A 20290-nucleotide genomic window follows, 5' to 3' on the forward strand; every position below is an offset into this window, starting at 1 on the left:
GGGTTAGATGGGTCAGCTCCCACGGAGCCTCCCTGTCTGAGGAACTAAGAGCAAACAGCTCCTGATGAGCAGAAATGCTTGGCCAAGGCAACTAGGTGAAAACGAGCATGCCATTCCTGGCAGTGCTTTGGGTCTGGTCCCTCGGGATGCTCACTCACCAGGAGATGGATGTACCCCACGGAGGGGGACCACGAGGTTGAGTTTTGCAGCCTCTTGCAGCCCAGGTGTTTTAGGGATAGAGTGAAAGGGAAAGGAAAGGACCTCCAACAAGGTTTTGCATCTCTCCCATCCCTTTGCCTTTTCTTGGAGAGGCTAGTGTCCCACCTGGAGGTAGAGATGAGGGGACAACCAGAGGGTGCAATGAGATGGTAAATGATGCTTCAAGGTTTGAAGCATGATTTCCCTGTTTGCTTTTCCTTGGGCAGCTGAACTGTTCCTTATCCCTGAAATATATTCAAGTAAGGATGAGTCATCCATCCTCACAGGACTCTAACCTGTCGTAATGAGATGTAAATCCTTGCATGACCTATTATATTAGCTTATGCTATATCACACATCTCCATGGATTAGACGGGAGGGAGATGAGACATCCCCCCATCGCAGCCTCAGACAAGCCGGCGGAAGTTAAGAGGATCCTCTCTCAGCGTTGACACCTGATTTAAATTGGATGCAAGCAGTTCCCTCTGCCATGGTGAGAGGGATCATTCCAGCTTGTCTTTCCACATAACTGGCCCCAAAGGCACAGTTACCACAGCTAGGGTTTTATATGGTGCTCCAGACATCCCTGAATGGCCCTGGAGTGGCTGGTTCCTGGAGTGATCCCACAGATTGTGGAGAGGAGTGGAAGGCTTGGTGACCTTGAGCTGCAGTGCCATGGTAATACGGTCATCAAAAGGCCTATCTGATCCTTGTCAGCCTAAAATCCAGGAAAACATAAAGGTTTAAACCTTTGAAGACCCTGAGCAGGTGAAGGAATCCTGGAAAGCTACTTGTGTGTGTGCTGGAGCCGTAATGGGGAGGAAAGGAGAAGGCATTTCCAAAGAAAGCAGGCAGCCTGCTGCTGGGGGAAGTCACACCAGTGCTCAGCAGCTGATTGTCACTTCTGGTGATGGGGACAGGCACTGCCACCACAGGGACCACTGCACTCAGCCCTGACCCCGGGTGCAGGGGTAGAGTCACCTACTCTCTTCCCACCTGCTAATGGGGTGCTCCAATGGGATGGGGACAGGGATACCCTGCTGTGCCCCTCACTGCTCTGGGCACAGGGATTAGGCAGGGTGACATCTATCCAGATGGTTCCAGTGCTGTTATGGACCACCAGCTCCCAAGAGTTCAGGGTCTTGAGCAAAACATCCCTTCAGAGGACTATGGGATCCCTTCTAGGAGATCTCTTACTGGGATCAAAGTGCTACCATGTCACTGACAGAGGGAATAAAGAAAGTTTAGGATAAGGGTCTTGTAAAATACAAAATAAAATGAATTCCTGGCATGTTACTTGAACAGAGTTCCATAAAGCTGGACTTTGCCTTGGCTGAGGAAGATGGACAGCAGCACAGCAGGAAGCTTGGTATGAAAATGAAACCAAAGCTGCCTCTTCCTGACCTAGGGAGGCTGTTCCCATGGAAAGCCTTCCATCTCCTATAGAACCAAGTTCCCAAAATCTGTTGTCATCATCAAAGGATGAAAAAAATCTCAGTGCACACACCTCCTCACCCTCTGCCTGCCCTGGCAGAGCATCCCCTGGGAGCCCCCGAGTGGCTCCTGGGAAGGGAAGCCAGGAATGGGGATGCTGTTGGGATGTCCCCCCCAATTCCTTTAGAATCCCCTGGTCTCATTGTCGTGTCAGTGAGCATGGGGCTGCCCAGACTCATCATTGCTGAGTTTTGGGAGGTTTGGGGTGGGAATGGTCCTATCATACAGGACATACATCCTGAGGGATATGGGTTTGAGGTGGGAATGGTCCTGTCATATGGGACATACAGCCCCTGTCCCAAGGGATGGGGTGTTTGAGGGTGCTGTGAGTGCTTTAGCAGAAGAGGAGGGGAAGAAAGTCACAGCAGAGAGCCGAGTGGTTGCCTATCCTACTGGGAGAAGGGATGCTGTGGGGGGTGAGGAAGAAGAGGTGGTTGGGATGAAGGGGGGGCTCCCATGGCAGTGTCTGCATCGAGCGGTGACACAAATCCACCCGGACAGACATACAGAGCATGTAAACAGGCACATGGGGAGACCATGTGCTGCTTCGTGCCGGTGGTGGAGAGCAAGCCTGGAGCAAAGGCACACGCCAGCTGAAACACACACACGGCCACACACGCACGCAGCATTCCCACGGGGGATCTTCCCAGCCTTGCCTTCATTTCCTGGAGTGCTCAGAAGATAAAAAAAAAAAAAAACCAAACAAAACAGATAGAGAGAGAGGAGCTGAAGAGGTGAACGACATGGAACGGTGATGGGAATGGCTTTGTACGTCATGCTAAAAATAGTCCTTGTGATAAAGTGGATCGTGGAGGGGGAGGAGATGCCGGCAGCGCACAGATGCTGGAGAGGGATGCCAGGGGTTGGGAAGCCCGTGCTCCAAGGTTGGAGCAGAAGGACCATAATTAGAGCTGGTAATTGGCTCCAAGCAGCACTGAGGGAATTAAACAGTGGGGGGCATGTTGCACCCCCTCCTCTTGGGATGGAGGCTTTGGGACCCTGGGAAATGTGAAGTAAGCGGCTGCTGCAGCTGGAACTGGTTTCCTTTGAAGGGAGATTGAGATTTTTGCTTGTTTAGGAGGAGGAAGGCTCTCTGCAGCTCTGTGGGTAGTGGGGACAAGGCAGGCAGGATGTGGGGACACAGGGAAGAGACAAAGCTCATGGAAGGAGCCCTAATGGAGAAGAGAGAGGATGTCTACAGGGAGCAGAGGGAGCCAGGGTTGGTGCTGGAAGGGATGCTTTGTCCAGGGTGAGTCTGTGCCAGGGAGGCAGGTGATGGATGGGTAGGGATGGAAGAGCAAAGCATGTGGTTACTTTGGAGCTGGTCCTTTCACCCCCTGCAGGTTCTGCACACCAAATCCCAGCTCTCCCCAGCCCTGTCCTGATCCATCTGGGATACCAAGGTGCAGCCCAAGCTGGGATCCTGCTCAGAGGTGTGGAGGGGAGAGGCGGGAGAGCTGCCAGAACTGGAGGCTGGATTTCCCAGAGCTTTTTAAACCTTGTTCCCTCCTTGCATGCCGTGTGGTGAAGGTGAGGGAGAGGAAAGGTCCGTGTGTGCCATCGCACGGACACCGGGGCACTGGCAGTGGGAATAACTCCATGCCTGCTGCTGCCACGGATGATTCACACCGGCTATTTGAGGCACGATGGGAGCTGACACAACTGGGCCCAATGCCAACCTCTTTGCTGATGGGAAGAGGAGGAGAAGGAGGAAGGGGACATGATGTTAGCCAGCACTCAAGAGCCCCAGGGTGTCACTCAGCCTGTCCCCTCTGCTCACACTGCTGCACAGGCTGCCGAGGGGTTCACAGCTGATGGAAAGAGGGAAATCATCTATTGGGATCCAGGCTGTGCATCTCCAGGCAGCAACCCAAAGCAAGGGAGACCCAGTGCCCAGTGGCAGGAGCAACCTGCTCTGTGTGGGGAAACTGAGGCACGGACAGTAGCGGCAGGAGGGGCTTGGCAGGATTAAACTCCCTGATTAGTTGTGAAGAATGGGATTTCTCCCAGCAGTTCTCTCTCAGCATCCTCTAATTACATCCTAGAGGGTGCTGAGGCACCAAACACTCTCCCAAAGACCCCCTGGCACCAGGCAGTGCCAGAAATCGGCAGCGTCTGGAGGAGAAAAATCAAAGGCCTAAAGGATTTTTGGGTTAGATTTTCCCCCTTTTTTTGATAGCTGGCAGGGGTTTGTCTCCAGTAGTAACCCAGGGCAAGGGGACCAAAGGGGACATGGCAGGGGACAGGACCAGAGCTCTCCCTGATGTCTCACATCATGTGAAAGTTCTGGGTATTTCTCGCCATTCCCAAAGCCATGTTTCTTGCAGGCTTTGCCTGTAAATGACTTTAATCTTCATAAGCCCAAAAAGTAAAGCTGCTTATCTGGCTGGGGCCTGCCAGAGCACTGGGAGGAACGGGGGGGACGGGGACAAAAGGAGGGGGGTTAGTCCAGGGGAAATGAAACCCTATCAAGCCCATCACATCGCTGTCCTGTCTTCTCTGGACATCCAGACACTCTGGAAGGGGGTCAGAAGCACATCTCCCCTCAGCATGCACAGGATGCATGCTCCATCCTCCATCCCACACACCCCTGTGTGCCTGTGTCCCAGCGCTCCCTATTTTTTCCTTCAACCTCCCTTCAAGAGGAATCTCAGTCTCAATCCTGGTCCAAACCAGATGGAGAGCTTCTGACTCTGGCTTGCCAAGCAGGCAGCCAGCAAAGCCGATGCTCTGAGCATTGTTTAACACTGAATAATTCCCTGTGGATGAAGGGAGCTATTATAAACCTGCTGTGCCAGACACCACCTCCACCCAGCTCCCTCTAAGGCAGCAGGGACAACTCCTTTGGGGTTGGGGGTCCAGGACATGGGGGTCCTGCTGCACAAACAGCTTTAGCCCCTTCGTTGAGACAAGCAGGGCAGGGAACAGGGTCCATGAGGTCCAGGAATCAGCCCCAAAATACATTCCCAGGTTTACCCATGCCCGCTACAAGCATCAGAAAGTAAAGCCTGGATTAAAGAGGAGCTTTGGCATCACTTGACAGCTTCATCGCTGTCACAACTCACCAGTTCTCATGGGTAGGATGGAGGCAAGTGATGCCCAAGCTACTCATCCCATCTATGTGGGGACCCTGGGCAGAGATGAGGGGGTCCACTCCCACCTTTTACCCTGCCAAGGGATCCCAGGACCCCAGGCAGCAGAGCCGGCAACAGAGGGGCAGTGAGGCGGGATGTGCCGCGTCCGTATGGAATGGTTTTTTTTTCTTTTAATTACAGTTTTTAATCTCACAGTTGGTAGCATTACATGAGAATAAAGCACTGGACAGGACTGGAAAAAAAGGCCTCTGGAGACAGCATGCAAACATTGCAACGAGTTTAAAGCAAAACAACCCAAAAAAAAAAAAAAAGCATCTGGCGGGGACGCGGCCACGCTCTCCCGACCGGGCGGCGAGTCCAGCGTCAACCCGTCAACCATCACGTCTGTCGCTGGGGGTTTCCTTTTCGTGTGTCCATTTCATTGGTTTATTTATTATTATTCTCCTTTTGTCAACCTTCCTCTCTCTCTCTCTCTCTGTCTTCTTCTTTTTTTTTTTTTTCATTTTTTTTTCTTTTAATTACATTAAAAAATAAGATTCGTACTTTAGTAAAACGCCCGGCGCTCAGCTGGGCCCTGCTTGAAATAATAAAAAAAACCCAAAAACACCAACAAAGAGCCCCCCCCCCCAAAACTAAGAAAACAACAACAACAAAAAAATCCACAAAAATAATAAAAAAAAAAAAGCCTGGGAGACGGAAAAAAAAAAAACAACCCACCCCAAACCTGGAAAATAAAATAAAAACTGACAGATTTGGAAGTTTGGAAGCAACCGGGGGACTGGGGTGGGGAGGATACCCCCGGGGCTCCCTCCTGGTGCCAGGGCTGGGCAGGGGGGCTGCCCACACCCCTGTCCCACCCCCAGCATGGGTCCCCCCCCGGCTGCCGGGGTGAGCGAGCCCCCCCCTCACAGGTAGAGCTCCTTCTCTTTGATATGCACTAGCTGTTCACGGAGCTGGTGGAAGGACGGCCGGTGGCCAGGGTCCAGGGTCCAGCACTTCTTCATCACCTCGTAGACGACGGCCGGACAACCATCCGGAGCATCCATCTTATAGCCCTTCTCCACGCGGGGCACCACGTCCTTCAGGGGCTGGGGGCACAGGGGCGGGAATCAGGATGTGAGGGTGTGGGTTCTCCCCACAAGCAGGGGCTCAGTGCCCTCAAAAACCAGCCCTGAGGCACCGGGGCGGTCCTCACTTACAATTCTCGGATAAGGCACTCGCCCGAAGGAGTAGATTTCCCAGAGGAGGATCCCAAAGCTCCACACGTCTGACTTGGTGGAGAATTTCTGGAGGGAGGGGAAAGAAGCCCTGTGAGCAGACTCAGGCAGGGATGGGGGGCAACACTTCTTCCCCACCCTCAGGGCAGCTGGTCGTGGGGTCAGACAGTGGGAAGTGGCACTCAAGCACCATCTCTGCATGGAAAATTTGGGGCAGCCCAGAATGTGCCCCCTTCCTGCAGCCTCCTCCATATCCATGAAGTCTGGGGCCCCCCTCTGCTCACCCACCTTTTCTCTAAGTGCTTCTGGCGCTGTCCACTTGACTGGCAGCTTCCCCGTGTCCTGTGTGGAGGAGGCTTCCTTGGTCAGCCCGAAATCGCTGACCTTCGCGATGTTGTCCTCTGAGACCAGCACGTTCCTCGCTGCTAGGTCGCGGTGGACAAAGTTGTTGGCTTCCAGGTACTCCATGGCTTCACAGACATCTCTGGGTGGGGTGGGGAGGAGAAGTGGGTTAGCAGGGCAGCCCCAAAGCAGGGGTGGGTGCAGGTCAGGGTGGCGGGCACAGCCTTGTCCTGTACTTACAAGGAGAATTTCAGCAGGCAGTCTGCCCCGAGGACTGACCGCCCACGTGACCGCAGGTAGTCTACTAGGCTGCCCTGGATGGAGGGATGAATGGACAGATAGAGATGGCATCATCAGGGTCAGCATCCCACCTGCTGCCCTCTCCCACCTCATCAGGACCCAAGGATGATGTCCCTTCCACATGGGGTAGGACCAGGGGATGATAACCCTTCCCCTGTGGGGCAAGACCTGTGGATGATGCCCCTCCCTTGGGCAGGATGTGGGGATGCCAACCCTCCCTTAGAGCCAGCAATGGGACACGACACCTCCAATCACCACGGTGGCCCCAGGGAGATGCCACCCAAGCTGGGATGACCCAGCTGGTCTGCCAGGGTGAAGCCCCAGGGCCCTGGTGGGGGGGCAAAGGGGACATAGTGGGAGGGCAGGTGGCTGGGTTGGAGGTCTCACCTTGGCCATGTACTCGGTGACGATGTAAAGGCCACTTTTCTCCTCCACAATCACCCCCAGGAGCTGCACCAGGTTGCTGTGTCGGAGCTGCCTGCGTGGCATAGGAGGGCTCAGGCCAAGGTTTTTAGGAGAAGGGGCACTCCCATGGTCCCTGCAGTATCAGGGACCAGCCACCCTTGCTCACAGGGACAGAGGTGTCCCCTCCCCCCTGCTGTCCTCCCCTGGTGATGGTGACACTCACGTCATGACAGATGCCTCTGCCAGAAAGGCCTGCGCTGTGGCGTCGTTTTTAATGCACTTCACGGCGACTTTGTTCCCCCGGTAATCCCCCAGCATCACGTCTGCAGGCCAGGAGAGATGGGCATAGGAGGCACTGGGAAGCATCCTGGCTTCCTGGGGCCCCACCAGCACCCTGAGTGGGCCACAGAAGAGCAGCCCCCACCACCCCTGCCCCCCCCGACTTAGGGCCACCGCAGCACTGGGGACACTGGGCTCACCTCCGAATTCCCCTTTGCCAATGATCTGTAGCAACTTGAGGTCCTTCATGTTGAGGGCCCAGCCACCTGCGTGAGGGAAAAAGGGGAGTGAGGGGGTGCTAGGTGGGTTCCCAGGAGCCAGGGAGGGGGCATGGCCACTCACTGCGAGAGAACTCGTCCTGCGCTGCCACCGTCCCCTCCATCACCTTCGGTTTGATGAGGCGGGTGCAGAGCCCGTCTGCGTCCGTGGTGTAATGCTGGGGGGGACACAGGGGGTGTGTGGGTGACACCTTGGCGTGGGAATCCCACCAAGGCGATGCCAGGCTCTGGGATCCCACCAGGTGGCAGCACGAGGCCACAGATGGGCCTGGTGAGGGCTCGGCGGTCCCTCCTCCTGGTCCCCTTGTCCCCTAAGCATCCTGCCCCTGTCCCCACTCCTTGCTCCAGGGGTCTGTCCCCAGCATCCCCACCCCATAGGGTCAGCAGAAAAGGTCCCATCACCTCCTGAGCTCCAGACTTGCAGCCCCACAAGCTCTGATGTCCCTGTATGTCCCCTTCCAACCTCAGGCTATGATCTGAGGGGGACAGGAGCGGTGGCAGCTCAGGCCTCACCTCCACCAGCTGCATGAGATTCTCAAAGTAGACCTCCTCATCGATGCTCAGCTTGCTGGAGGAGTAGATGATGCGGTAGTGCTCCACCTTCCCCTCACAGCTCACACACAGAGTGTAGTCCCCGGGATAGTTGGTGCTCTCCCGCACCAGGAAAAGCCCCGTCTCAGGAGGGTACAGCAGCCGCTCCGCCTGCTCCCGCGTGATCTTCCCATGAAACCACCTGCAACAGAGCACGCAGGGCAGGCTAAGGGCTGGGGATGTGCTGGTGGGATCCCTATGGGACTGTATTTGGGAGGGATGGGTATATGGAGCAGCAGCTTCCATCCCTGCCTGCACGGAGACAGCTTGTCCGCACTCCTCCTTGCTGTCCCATCCACCCCATGACACAGCTCCTTCCATGGCATCATGCTCCCCTCCTCCTGGTCCCCAACCTGGGATTCAGGCCCTCTGCACACTCCTAGGAGCTTCCTCCTCCCAGCTCCCCCAGACTGGGAGTCACTGGTAGCTCTGGGATGCAGCAGGAACATTGAAACCATCCACCCATCTATCCATCTGCCTGTCTCCCATCCCTCCTGCACAGACCCTGTTCCAACCTTCCTTCTTCCTCCCAGAAGCCTTTACAACCCCAACTTCAGGTAAAAAACCAGTTTGAAATGCAACCCAACAATCCATCACATTTGCAGCCATGCAGGCAGCTCCCAAGGCATTCAGAGCTCTCTGCAGCAGCAAATCCCAATCCCAAATCCAAGCTGTTGGGAAGCCTGAGCCCCTGCCTCTTATGACCTTGCCAAGCCCCGTGAGGAATATCACCTCTGCTGGGACATGGCTCTGAACACAGGGATGCTCCAGACCAAGCCATCTCCCCCAAAATTCACCTTGGCAGAGTCCCAGTTGGATACTCACGGCATGAGGCTGAGCTTGATCCCAGCTTTCACTCCTTCCCGCTTCTGGACGTAGTTAGCAGGGATGATGCCCTCCCGGCCCACCTTGTTCTTTGCCTTGTACCAGTTGGGATCCTGTGGGGACAGCAGGATGTCACAACGAGCCTGTGGCCTCAGGAGACAGCTACATCCCACCCAAGGAGCCCACAGGGGTGTCAGCACTGCCCTGGGGATTCCCCAAGCACCCTGGTATCCCCTTCCTGAACTGCAGGAAGGATGGGATGGGCAGGAGATCAGGGTCAGTGCTGGAACCAGCAAAAACTCTGATGCTGGTGGCCCCATGGGGGTCACTGTGATCCCCCTCCCAGCCTGCTGGGCAACTCAGAGCTCCCCAAACCCACAGCCCCTCTTTTCCTTCCCCAGAGTCAAGCCTGGCGTCGATTCCTCTCCCGTCTCTCCTCCACGTCCCAGGAGGCGCTTACATTTCGGAGAAACCTTAACTAACAAGGTCAGGAATTAATTAACCAAACACGTGGCCCGATTCCTGCCCAGCGGGACTGCCAGGACCAGGGGATCCCATTGGCACACGTCGTGGGATGCAGGAATGGCGTCCCATGGAAATCCTGGCACGGGGGGTGGCAGGGACACCTTACCTTGGTGACAGCAACAATGGTAAGGACATCTCCTTTGCTGAAGGGCAGGTCCTGCTCAGCGGTACCGTGGAAGTTGTACTTGGCGATACATTCTGTACCGGACGGCCAAACAGCCTGGCCGGGAAGAGGGAATGGCATCAGAGCCTTGGATGGGCACATCACCCAGCCCTGAGCCACCCCTGACCCTCAGGGACCCCCCTCAAAAGATCCCATCCCTCTGATGCAAACCCAAAAGGGATTTACTGAAACCAAGTTTCCCCATGTCCCTCCTGAGCACAGGGGCTGCTCCATCCCTGTCTATCCTCATCCAGAGCTCACCTGCATCCCTGACATCTTCTCAGGAGGTTGGGGGGCGCGAATCTCACAGGGGGGACACGTCACTTGGTACCATGAGACCTGCACAGGGGGAAAGGATGACTGAGAACTGGGCATGACAGGGACAGACATGTAGGGAGGATGCAGAGGGAGCAGCCTCCCACAAAGGGATGCTTGCAAGCCATGTGAGCATCCCTTCTCCCACCAAGAAGAGGTCCTGTCTGAGGCACTGCTTCCAAAATATCCCCAAATAGAGGTGAAAGTGGGAGCTTTGGGTCTGTTCAGCCCCTGTAGTCAGAGACAGGACCAGCATGGAGCTGCTCACCCTGATCATATGAGGTATTTGCATGGATACAGCTTCTTAAGAGCAGAGTTTTTAAGTGCAGCATCTGCATCGAGTTAAAATACTCGATCCATCCATCCAATCCATCCAATGTGGATGGATGGTGATGCCCAGGGAAGGGAGCCAGGATGACCTCCAGGAGCCCCATACCACTCCTCTCCCAGGCTATGCAGCCAGAGCCCCACTCTCTCTGGAGACCCACGTGTGGAAACAGCCAGCCCTGAGAGCTTCCAAGGCCCGGGATTTAAAAGAAATAAACGTATCTACTCCCTGCAGGGTAAAAGCCACTGGGATCCTGGAACACAAGTGTTTCCGTCAGCTCCTAAATCCCAGGGGGATGCACTGAGCAGGGGTGCTGTGTTCCCCCTCGAGGCCCTAGGATGAGTGTGTGGGAGGGGAACAAGCCTGGCTTTATTCTCACCGCTCCAACCCCCGGGAAGGGATGAAGTCACTGGGCCTGGAATCAAACCAGGCTTTCTTGGGCCGGGGCACTGGGGTCATGCTGGGCTGGGGGCACAGAGGGGGATACGGGCAGAGCAACGCCCAAAACCCACCCAAATATTCATTAATTCATTATATCAATTCAGGGTCATTGGCAGTCACTGCTTTCAGCCCTGTTGTCAGCAACTCAAAGTATTTTGGGAAGGAGGAAGTGAAACAAGGGGCAAGGCTGAGAGACAGGAGGAGGAAGAAGATAAGGGGCAGAACTGTGGGGAGGAAGAGCACGATGAGAACACGGCCCTGTTTCCACCACAGCCATGCCCAGAGCCTTCCGGAAAAGGCTTCATGCTGCCACCAACCAGCTCCTTCACCTTCCCCCAGGGCGGGGACATGACACAAATCGCTTTATTTTTGGCATCAGAGAGGAGAAATCAAGTCCTGGATGCTCACCCTAAGGACAGAGTTCAGGGGTCTGAGGACAGAGCGCTGGGGTTTCCACTGAGCCCATCACTGCAGAGTCAGGTGGGTTTTCTTCCCAGCCAGCTCTGGGGCTGCTGCTGAGGAAAAGCCTCTCGAGATGGCACCCAAACCCAACCTGATGGCACCTGTGAGCCTGGGGAGCCAGGATACAGCCGAGGGAAGAGCTGGGTGATGCTGGGCTGGGGAGCACCGTCTGGGAGAGCAGCCCCTGAAATGGCTCCAGCTTCAACTCCCTGCCTTTCCAAGGTGACTTCTGATTAAAATTTGGATGGAACAAACATTTCAGCAAAGGAATCCCACCAGTTCGAAATGCAGCACAAGCAAAACAGGGAATACACTAAACTCTCTCAGCCCATGGAGGGATTTGGCTGAAGTCTGGAAGGAGCTGGTTTAAGATGCGATGCCTCCGCATCTTAAAGGGAATTTCCCACTGCCGGGGCTACCAGCCCTGTTCCCCATCCAGCAGCTGGTGGGGACACTGAGCAGAAGCCAGTCCCGGGTGTTGCTCAAGGAGCAGCTCGTGCCCAAAGTGTTGAGTCAGCACTTCCCACCGTCCAGGCGTTATTTTAAATATCCAAAAATGAGCAGGATGGCGGTTTCATCCGAGGTGTGACTCCAGCTGAAAAATCCTGGCCAGAGTCAGGTCAGGATATCAGGGAGCATTCCCTAGAAGGGATGCCCAGGGGTCCATCCCAGGACCACAGCCTACCTACAGGTTGGAAAAGCCACTTTCCACCCTGCACAGGAGCTGGATCTTCCCAATTCCAAGGCCGGTTGCTTGGTCTTTCAGCTCACGGATGTCACCAGCATTTGTATTTGACAAAAGCAGAGAGGATACAAAATTCATAGCCTGCCCTCACAAAGAGTATTATTTTCCCTGCTAAAGAGGAAAGTGCCCCAGCAAACCCCACCAAGAACACGCTCCAGCTGGTCCCAGCTTTTTTATCTTCTCAGATCATGGATATTCATGGCACCGGGTTGTGGTATTGTTATAAATACACACAATAAATTTGCTTTTCAGTTTTAAAGGGGGAGGTGGTTACAGCACCGAGAGCTGCCCTTTTCAGAGCCCCAACGCCCATCACCCCGGCACGGACCTTCCTCCTCCCAAGCCTCATTTTGTTTTCAATTGTTACCTAATTTCTGCCTCAAAGCTGAGACTTTCCGGGGAGCAGAAGGAAACCACATGCCCCCGAGAGTCCCCAGCTCTGGGGCAGCTGCCACCAGGCCCCCCGAAGGCCTGTGGTGGCCTCATGTGACAGCCAGCAGTTCCTGCCGTGCACGTCACCCACGCCGGCCCCGAACTCGTGCCCGTGGCTGCTTCCGCCCGCCCCGTGTCCCTGTGGGATGCTGGGCTGGGAGAAGGACGCGGTGAGGCTGGCAGAGTGGATCCAGGGCTTAAAAGCAGCAACCTCTGCCTTCTGGGAAAACACGGGCATTGCCCCTTCTTTCCTAAAGGAGGATGTGCAGCAGCACATAAAAGAAATTAATAATAATTAAAAAAAATTAGCCAGGGAGCAGCTCGAAAGGTTTGGCAGAGCCGAGTGCTGGGTTTGGTTATCCTCAGCCCTGACAGGCACGGGTTTGTTCCGTCTGGAAGCTCCCCATTCCTGAATTGGGGCTTGGGATGTGCTCAGGGAACCCACTCTCTGCCAAAATCCACATCCCCTTTTTCTCCCTCGAGCATCCTCTGAGCCAGTCAGTCCAGGAATCCCAGTGATGGATCTCGTCCCAACGCTGCACCCTGAGGTTCATCCCCACTGCCTTCCCTCACAGTCCTGTCCCTGGATTTCCTTCTGGGAAGCCTGGCTCGGCAGCCAGGAGCAGGAAAAGGTAGGAAGGGCAGGTACAGTGAATACCTTTGCCATGCTAATAATCCAAAGGGCACCAGGGAAACGAACCAGGGAAACCCTTCCTGTCATTAACCACCAGCCAAAACTGTGTTGTGCCAGACCCACGGGCAGGCTGGGGGAGGAATTTGGGACTCCCAGAGTGAATCCCACCTGAAGAGCGTCATCACCATAGGACGGGGTGGGGGAAAGATGCTGCATTTCCATTTCAAACCCAATTGGGGGAACAGGAAGCACCTGCCCAGCACCAAGATGACTCTATTTAAAATAAAGTTTAGTTGTCAGTGGTAGGAAACCTTCATTCCCTATGGAAACAGGCGCGAGGGTGCCATCTGCATCTGCCCCCTTCCGCTCATCCATCTCCCTCTGACCAAAACATCTCCCAGTGAAGTTCTTTAAACTTAAAAAAAAAACCCCAAACCAACCCCAAACCAGACAACATCCTCCCTGCCTCTGAAAGATCTTATCGCCTGTTATTACAATGAACACCCACGATTAGCCTAATCGAAAGGAAAACGTTCCTCCTTCATCTCACCCCTGAGCTCAGAGGGTTTCGGAGCTGTTACCCCAAACCAGCCTCAACTGGGTGCCCCACTGTGAAGAAGGGGAGGGTGTCTTCCTTTTTTTTTTCGGGGATTTTAAAATTCTTTTAGAAGAGAAAGAGAAGATGGTTCTGGTCAGACCTGGGGGACAGTCGGAGGCAGGTGGAGGCCCGGAGAGAAGCTGCTCCTGGCCTTCCCACTGCAGAGAGGTTTTCCTGGTCCTCTTCTATCCTACAAAAACTTCATCGGGGTGATTTTCTGCCTACACAAATCAGCCCAGTATCCTGTTCCCAGGTCCTGGAGTGTGTCAGGGCATCCCTGAGGATGTGCACAAGGCACGGAGAGGAGCATGGAAGGTTTTTTTTTGGCAAACACTCACCCGAAACTGAAAAGGTGGGGGGAGGCAGCAGTTGCAGGGAAAAGCGCACCTCAAAACTCTCTGGGTTTGCAAGGGTTTCATCACTCCCATCCCACTGATGCTCCATGACAGAGGATGGGGATGCTCCCAAAACCTTCTGCATCCCTCCATGAACCTCTCTGGCCACTCCTTGCCTTGCCAGGATGGGGCCGTGCTCTTGCGTGGGTCCATTGGGGATAAACCCCTGTCCCGGGAGGAAGGCTGCCATCCTCCTCCTCCCGCTCCCCAGCCAGCACACCTTTAATTTTTGGGGTTTTTTTTTGGACTTTCCCCCCGAATTTTGGGGTTTTTGGGACTTTTTTTTTTTTTTTTGCCCGGCGGCACAGCCCCTTTCGCTCTCGCTGAACCAACGAGCAACAGCCGTGGCTATAAATAACCCGCCGCCGCCTTATTGCCCAAAAAAAAAAAAAAATCCCCAAATTTAAAAAAATTCAAACCAACAATGAACGCGGCTGCCAATCCCTTTTGACACCCGGGTCCCTCCTCCCATCTCAAAGCCCCCGCTCCCAAGGGCCTTTGTATGGGATGGGGATGGAGCGGGAGGAGGACTTGGTACCCCCGGCCGGGTTTGGGGTGCGGTGGCACCCCCGCCACGGGAAGGGATGCTGCGGGGGTCCCTCTCTCTCTCTCTCCCTGCAGGATAGGGAGGGGGGCGAGGTGTCCCCGGGGACCGCGGCGGGGCGGGAGCGGCTGCGCCGGGGTCACCGGGGGTCAGGCGGGGCCGGACCCCGCCCCCCCCGCCCCATTGTCCGCGCCCCGCTCCCCCAGCCCGGCGCCCCCATCACTCACCTCCCTCCGGGCAGGGGCTCAGCCCGCCGCCGGCTGCTCCATGCGGCGCCACCGGGGCCTCCGGGCTCGGCTGGGCCGGCGGGGGGGCGCGGGGGGGGGCGGAAGGGGCGGGGGAAGCCGGAGCCGCCGCCGCCGCCGGAGCGCGGCGGGGCCCAGCGCGGTGCGGGGGCCGCGGGGTGCGGAGGTGCGGGGCGGGCGGGGGGTTCCGGGGCGGCGGGGCCGGAGGGGCGGACGGACGGACGGACGGACGGACAGAGGGAGGGAGGGAGGGAAGGAGGGAGCGGCGCCCGGAACCGGAGCGCCCCGAGCCGCACCGCGCATGCGCCGGGCGCACCGCGCCGGCAGCGGGGCGGGGGCACCGGGCGGCGCGCGGCGCCACCTGCCGGCGGTCGGAGGCACTGCCACCGGGAGGGAGGGAGGGACACCGGGAGGGAGGGAGGGAGGGACACCGGCACTGCCACCGGGAGGGAGGGAGGGACACCGGGAGGGAGGGAGGGACACCGGCACTGCCACCGGGAGGGAGGGACACCGGCACTGCCACTGGGAGGGAGAGGGACACCGGCAGGGAGGGAGGGACACCGGCACTGCCACCGGGAGGGAGGGACACCGGGAGAGAGGGAGGGACACCGGGAGGGAGGGAGTGCCACCAGCACTGCCACCGGGAGTGCCACCGCCACCCGCACCGCCAGCGGCGGCAGGACCCGCAGCGGCAGCGGCACTGCCACCGGCACCGGTACCGGCACTCCTGCAGGCACCGGGACCGGTAGCGGGACCCACGCCGGCACCGGGAGCGGCACCCGCACCGGGACCAGCAACGGAGGAGACAGCGGCAACGGGACCCGCACCGGCAATGGGAACGGCACTGGGAGCAGCACCGGGACCAGCACCGGCACTAGCACCGGAATTCACACCGGGAGCGGGAACGCCAACGACTCTGGGAGCGGCACCGGCAGCCGGACTGCCAGCGGCGCCCGCACGGGGACCGGTAACGGGACCCACACCGGCACCGGGAACCACACCGGCACCGCACCCCCACTGGCACCGGGACCGGCCCCTTCGTTCCTGCCCGGGCCGGGGGTACCCGCTCGGTGTGTGCTCACATGGGCACAGAATAGTACTAAAATGATGTAAAATGCCAATAAAATAATAAAAATCATTAAAACCCAACAATAAATAACAATAAAATGGTCAAATAACAATCTATAACATATCGTTTGACTGAAGGAATAACTATATTATACTACACTATGATATGAATAATGTAATACCAGAACCAATCTATTACTGTATGGTTCTACAAGATAATACAATAATATTAATAATAAAATAAGTTATAATATAATATAATAAAAGAAAAATTATAAAATGCACAAATAGGAAATTAACAATATAATATACAATATAACAATATGATGTGACATGATATGGTAATATTATGATATGAGATAACATAACATAGTATAATATATATAATATAATATGATATAATATAGTATAATGTAATATAGTATAATATAATAAAATACAATATAATATAATATAATTATAATATAACATAATATAATTATAATATAATATAATATAATAATTTCTGGATGATCTTTAAGGTCCCTTCCAACCCAACTCACTCTCTGATTCTGTGTCTCAAGAAGATAATAACAATAATAATAAAGCAATAAAAAATGATAAATTGCTCAAACAAAGTAATAATATATAACATGGCATCACATAAAAATATCATAAAGCATAACATCATATAATGTCATATAACAACATGATGTGACATGATAATATAGAATAGAATTAATGGAATTAATAGAATTATTTGATGATTTTTAAGGTTCTTTCCAACCCAACCCATTCTCTGGTTTCATGGTTCTATAATATCAACAACAACAAAAAATAGTAATAAAAATGGTGATGATAATGGGGGTGAGAGTGGGGGTCTGGCTGCAGCAAGGAGGGGAGAGAGCAGGGGTCTGTCTCGGGGTCTCCCCCACCATCTCCCACCCCTCACTGCAGCATCCCAGGGTCTCTGGAGATGTCTGTTGGAGAGATCCCCTGCACTGCAGCCTGCAAACATCCCTTGGTCTGCTCCAGCAAGGGAACACGATGGAGAGAAGAATGGGAGGGGGGAAACAGCCTCTGGGTGTCCCATCACTTCTCCTTATCCGCCACCTTGGGATGGTCAGGTATTGGCTCATCCCTGGGTCATCCATGCCCTGGGAAGGGTGCAGGCCCATAGGTGTGTTCCTCACTGGAATGCCAGGGTGTCACTGAGGTGTTTGTCACTTCCTGCCCCAGCCCCAGCACCGGCACCATCACACAGCGAAGCAGGAAGTCTGGGTACTGACCTACCACCAGCTTTTGTCTGGCCCTCACTTCTCCCTATCCCTCAGCATCCCAACCAGAATGTGATGGCATGGGAAGAGATTGTGGCCACTGGGAGTGACACCCCCATGGATGTATCTCCTGATGGAGGACGCAAAAAATAAGCTCGGAGCCCTGGTCCTGGATGGCTGGGAGGGAAGGATGATCTCCCCGGGATGAGGGGACTGGGAAGACGTGACAGAGGGAATGAAGGGACTGGGAAGAGTGATGGAGATGGATCTGAAGGGGAAAAAGGGACTGCAGGGGGCAGGGAAAGTCAGGGTCCAGAACCAGGGAGATCCCAGCAGCCAAGGGAGTAGGTTGCAAAGCCCAGCTCATTATTAGGAAGCACATCCTTGCTCCAACAGTATGCAGGAAAGAGCCAGGGACCTGCTGCTGGACTCAGGCATCCCTTCACAGCCTCAAGTTTCCCTGAGGGTCTGGTGGGTTCGTTTGGCATCGGGGAGGTGTGGAAGGGGCTCGTCCTCGCCCAGCCTCCAGCAGAGCCGTGCTGGGAGGAACTGAAACCAGCTCGTGCACCAGAAATGCATTTGTGTTTGCAAGCCCAAACCCATCCACGCACGCATCAGTGCACCCACCCGGCCTCGCACACACTCCCACACTCCCCTGCACAATCACAGGATGTTTTGTGTGACAGTTAACTAGAATTCCAGAAATATCCTTATCCCAGCACCGCTGGAGCCAGGAGTCTCCCTTCCCTGGGTCTGGGGAGCAGCACAAAGCTGGTGGGTCTCAGCTCTTGGGTGAAAAGACCAGACATGAACCCAGCTTGGTGGGGAATCGTGCCCAGTCCCAGGTTTTCCCAGTTCATCAGGAAGAGGGAGATCCTCCAACAAATGCACAGCAGTGGTTACTCAGAGCTGCCACAGGCGTTTTTTCTCCCCCTGAAACTCCAAGACCATCAGCATTCCCAGGGATGGCTGGAAGGGTGATGGATGATATGGTGATGCAGCTGAGGCTGGTCCATGCAGGAGATACAGAGGGGAATCCTCCAGGCACAGCTGCTGCAATGCCCTGTCTGGAATTTTTCCCGGGACGGGTCTTGGTTTGAGGGTGTGATTCCCTCGCTGGAAGGGAAGGATGAATTTGGCCACGGCAGGCGAGGCATGGATGGCCATCTCCCTGCCTTGCACCAGGAGAGGGGGCCCTTCAGCCGGCTGGAATCAGTAGGAAAAGGGGAAATAAAAGAAAGGGGGAAAAAATGCAACAGAGGAGGAGCCGACGGTGAAATCCCGACCGAGTGAAGGACGGGCAATTGCCTGCCCTGTCTCTGCCTCTTCTCTGCATCCCCCGGCTGGTGTAGTCCCTGCGGGGCAGTGGGTTTGGTGCCTTTGAGGGATTCTGGCAGCACAGGCAGGATGAGAAGTGGTGGGCAGGGAAAGGGAAGGGTTGCTGCCTTGGATGTACGAGACAGCAAAGAATCCTCAGGTGGTGGCTGGAAACATCAGAGTAAAGTCAGCACGAAAGCTCCCAGTTCATTCCACCCTGGAGAATCCATCTTCCAGCTGAAAAACCCCCAAAGTGAACCAGGTTTGGCTGGTTCTGCGGCTCCCAGAGCTCCCGGGGATGGTAAGGGATGCGGGATGCCCTGCAGGGTGGTCAGCCTTCTAGAGATCCCGCTCCCCAGATGTTCCTCCTCACAAAAAAAGTCCCATCAGGGGTAAAACCCGTTGCTCCTCTCTGCCCAGCAGCCACAGGTACTGGCAGAGCTGGTGTGACAGGTGCCACGGGAGGGCGTTCATGTCCCAAATCCCAGCGGGAGGGGACAGTGAATTAGGATCCTTCTCCCTCCCTCCCAAGTCTGAGTTCCCGGTGGGCTTCTCCCCCCCATGCCAACCCCAAAACCCCCTTGGATGTGGAGAACAGCCTCATTTCAAGGGCTCATGCGAATGGGAAGCCTTTATTCCCGGGATGTTTTTAATCAAAGTCGAGCAGGTTGGGGATGCTGGCTCTCCCAGCACTGGGGATGTACAGGTGACTACCAGCCCTGAGTGCATCCCATCTCCCCTTCTCCTTTCCCTTTCCCCCATGGAAAATCATTCCAGAGTGGGTGTACAGCCAGGTTTGAGGAGATTCCTGGGAGCCTGGAGCTTTTCCTGAGCAGCACTTTGCATGCAAGGGAGCAGTTATCTCTACATCTCTGCTGTTCCCTTCTCAGCCTGGGAACAAACTCCATCCTTACCTGCCTTCATGTCCTCTGATTCACGGGTACCTTGTACCTCTAATGGCAAAGGGCAGTTGATCAGTCCCAAAGCTGCCTCCTTTCCACGGGAAACAGGGAGGGGAGGGATGAGAGGAGGAAGAAGGGTTCACACTGATTTGTGAGCCCCTGTAGCAGAGACATACAGCCCCTGAGCAGAGACATGTACCATGTTTAATGTGTCCAGCTCCACTGTCTTAAGCTCTGCTCCATCCACGGGTTCAACCTGGATGGAGCAGAGAACTAGCATCTTCCCCAACACACCATGGAGGAAATTTCGCCAGGGGAAGGCCCCACCAGCTCCAGCACCCTAGAAGCTTCTCATGAAGTCTGAGCAGAGATTTTTTTGCCCAAAAAGGGGTAATCAGAAACCAGTTCAAGGCATGGGAGATCCCAGCTCTGTCCCAGTGGAGATGCAATGAGAAAGATGGTGTTGGGGGGGTTTCCTCTGTCACCAGTGTTGGAGACAAGCAGCAAAAGCGAGACACACAAGCATTAATCCCCATGGGGAGATGATTCCTGATAACAGATCTGAAACAGCCAAAGGAAAGAAATTAGAAATGCAGCATTCATTTTTAATCAGGAGGGTCATTAATGTTGGAGCAACTCCTCTCTTCCTTCCATCCACGAGGAAGAGTCACAAGTGGTATATCTGGCCCATTTTGGGGCTGGAGATAGGCTTTCCCAGGGAGGAGATGCCACCAGCCTGAATGCTGGTATCAGGCAGGTGTCTGAGCTTGAGGGAGAAGATGTGTGCCTGCCTGGACTTTTTCCTGTGGGAATAAGGGTGCTGGGAGCATTGCTCCCCTTTGAAAGAGGAGCTGGAGCCTGTTGCCATAACTGATCTCATGACTCATTTTAAAACC

General features: G+C 55.1%; 2 protein-coding genes across 2 annotated transcripts in view; one reads left to right on the forward strand and one right to left on the reverse strand.

Moving 5' to 3' along the window:
- The window catches only part of LOC127462086 (actin, cytoplasmic type 5), a 139231-nt gene that overhangs the window by 26844 nt on the left and 92097 nt on the right, over positions 1–20290 (forward strand). The gene's annotated exons all lie outside the window — the stretch shown is intronic.
- On the reverse strand, positions 5268–14971 carry CSK (C-terminal Src kinase). The gene is made up of 13 exons (XM_051770406.1): positions 14834–14971; positions 9974–10051; positions 9656–9769; positions 9025–9137; positions 8122–8341; positions 7673–7766; positions 7531–7596; positions 7275–7374; positions 7034–7124; positions 6587–6660; positions 6293–6488; positions 5987–6073; positions 5268–5875 (listed from the first exon to the last, which is right to left on the reverse strand). The coding sequence occupies exons 2-13, from the start codon at positions 9986–9988 to the stop codon at positions 5693–5695; spliced, it is 1353 nt and encodes a 450-aa protein (XP_051626366.1). The 5' UTR covers positions 9989–10051; positions 14834–14971; the 3' UTR covers positions 5268–5692.

This window comes from Manacus candei, unplaced genomic scaffold, assembly GCF_025592945.1.
Source record: "Manacus candei isolate 608988 ecotype Guabito, Panama unplaced genomic scaffold, ASM2559294v1 h1tg000119l, whole genome shotgun sequence".
Taxonomy (NCBI): Eukaryota; Metazoa; Chordata; class Aves; order Passeriformes; family Pipridae; genus Manacus; species Manacus candei.

Excerpts from the sequence above, each read along its gene's own strand:
- CSK (XM_051770406.1), bottom strand. Across the intron at positions 7,597-7,672 it reads GCAGGACGAGTTCTCTCGCA|GTGGCTGGGCCCTCAACATG; the intron begins GTGAGTGGCCAT and ends TCCCTCACGCAG. Across the intron at positions 5,876-5,986 it reads GAGTGCCTTATCCGAGAATT|CCCCTGAAGGACGTGGTGCC; the intron begins GTAAGTGAGGAC and ends CTGTGCCCCCAG.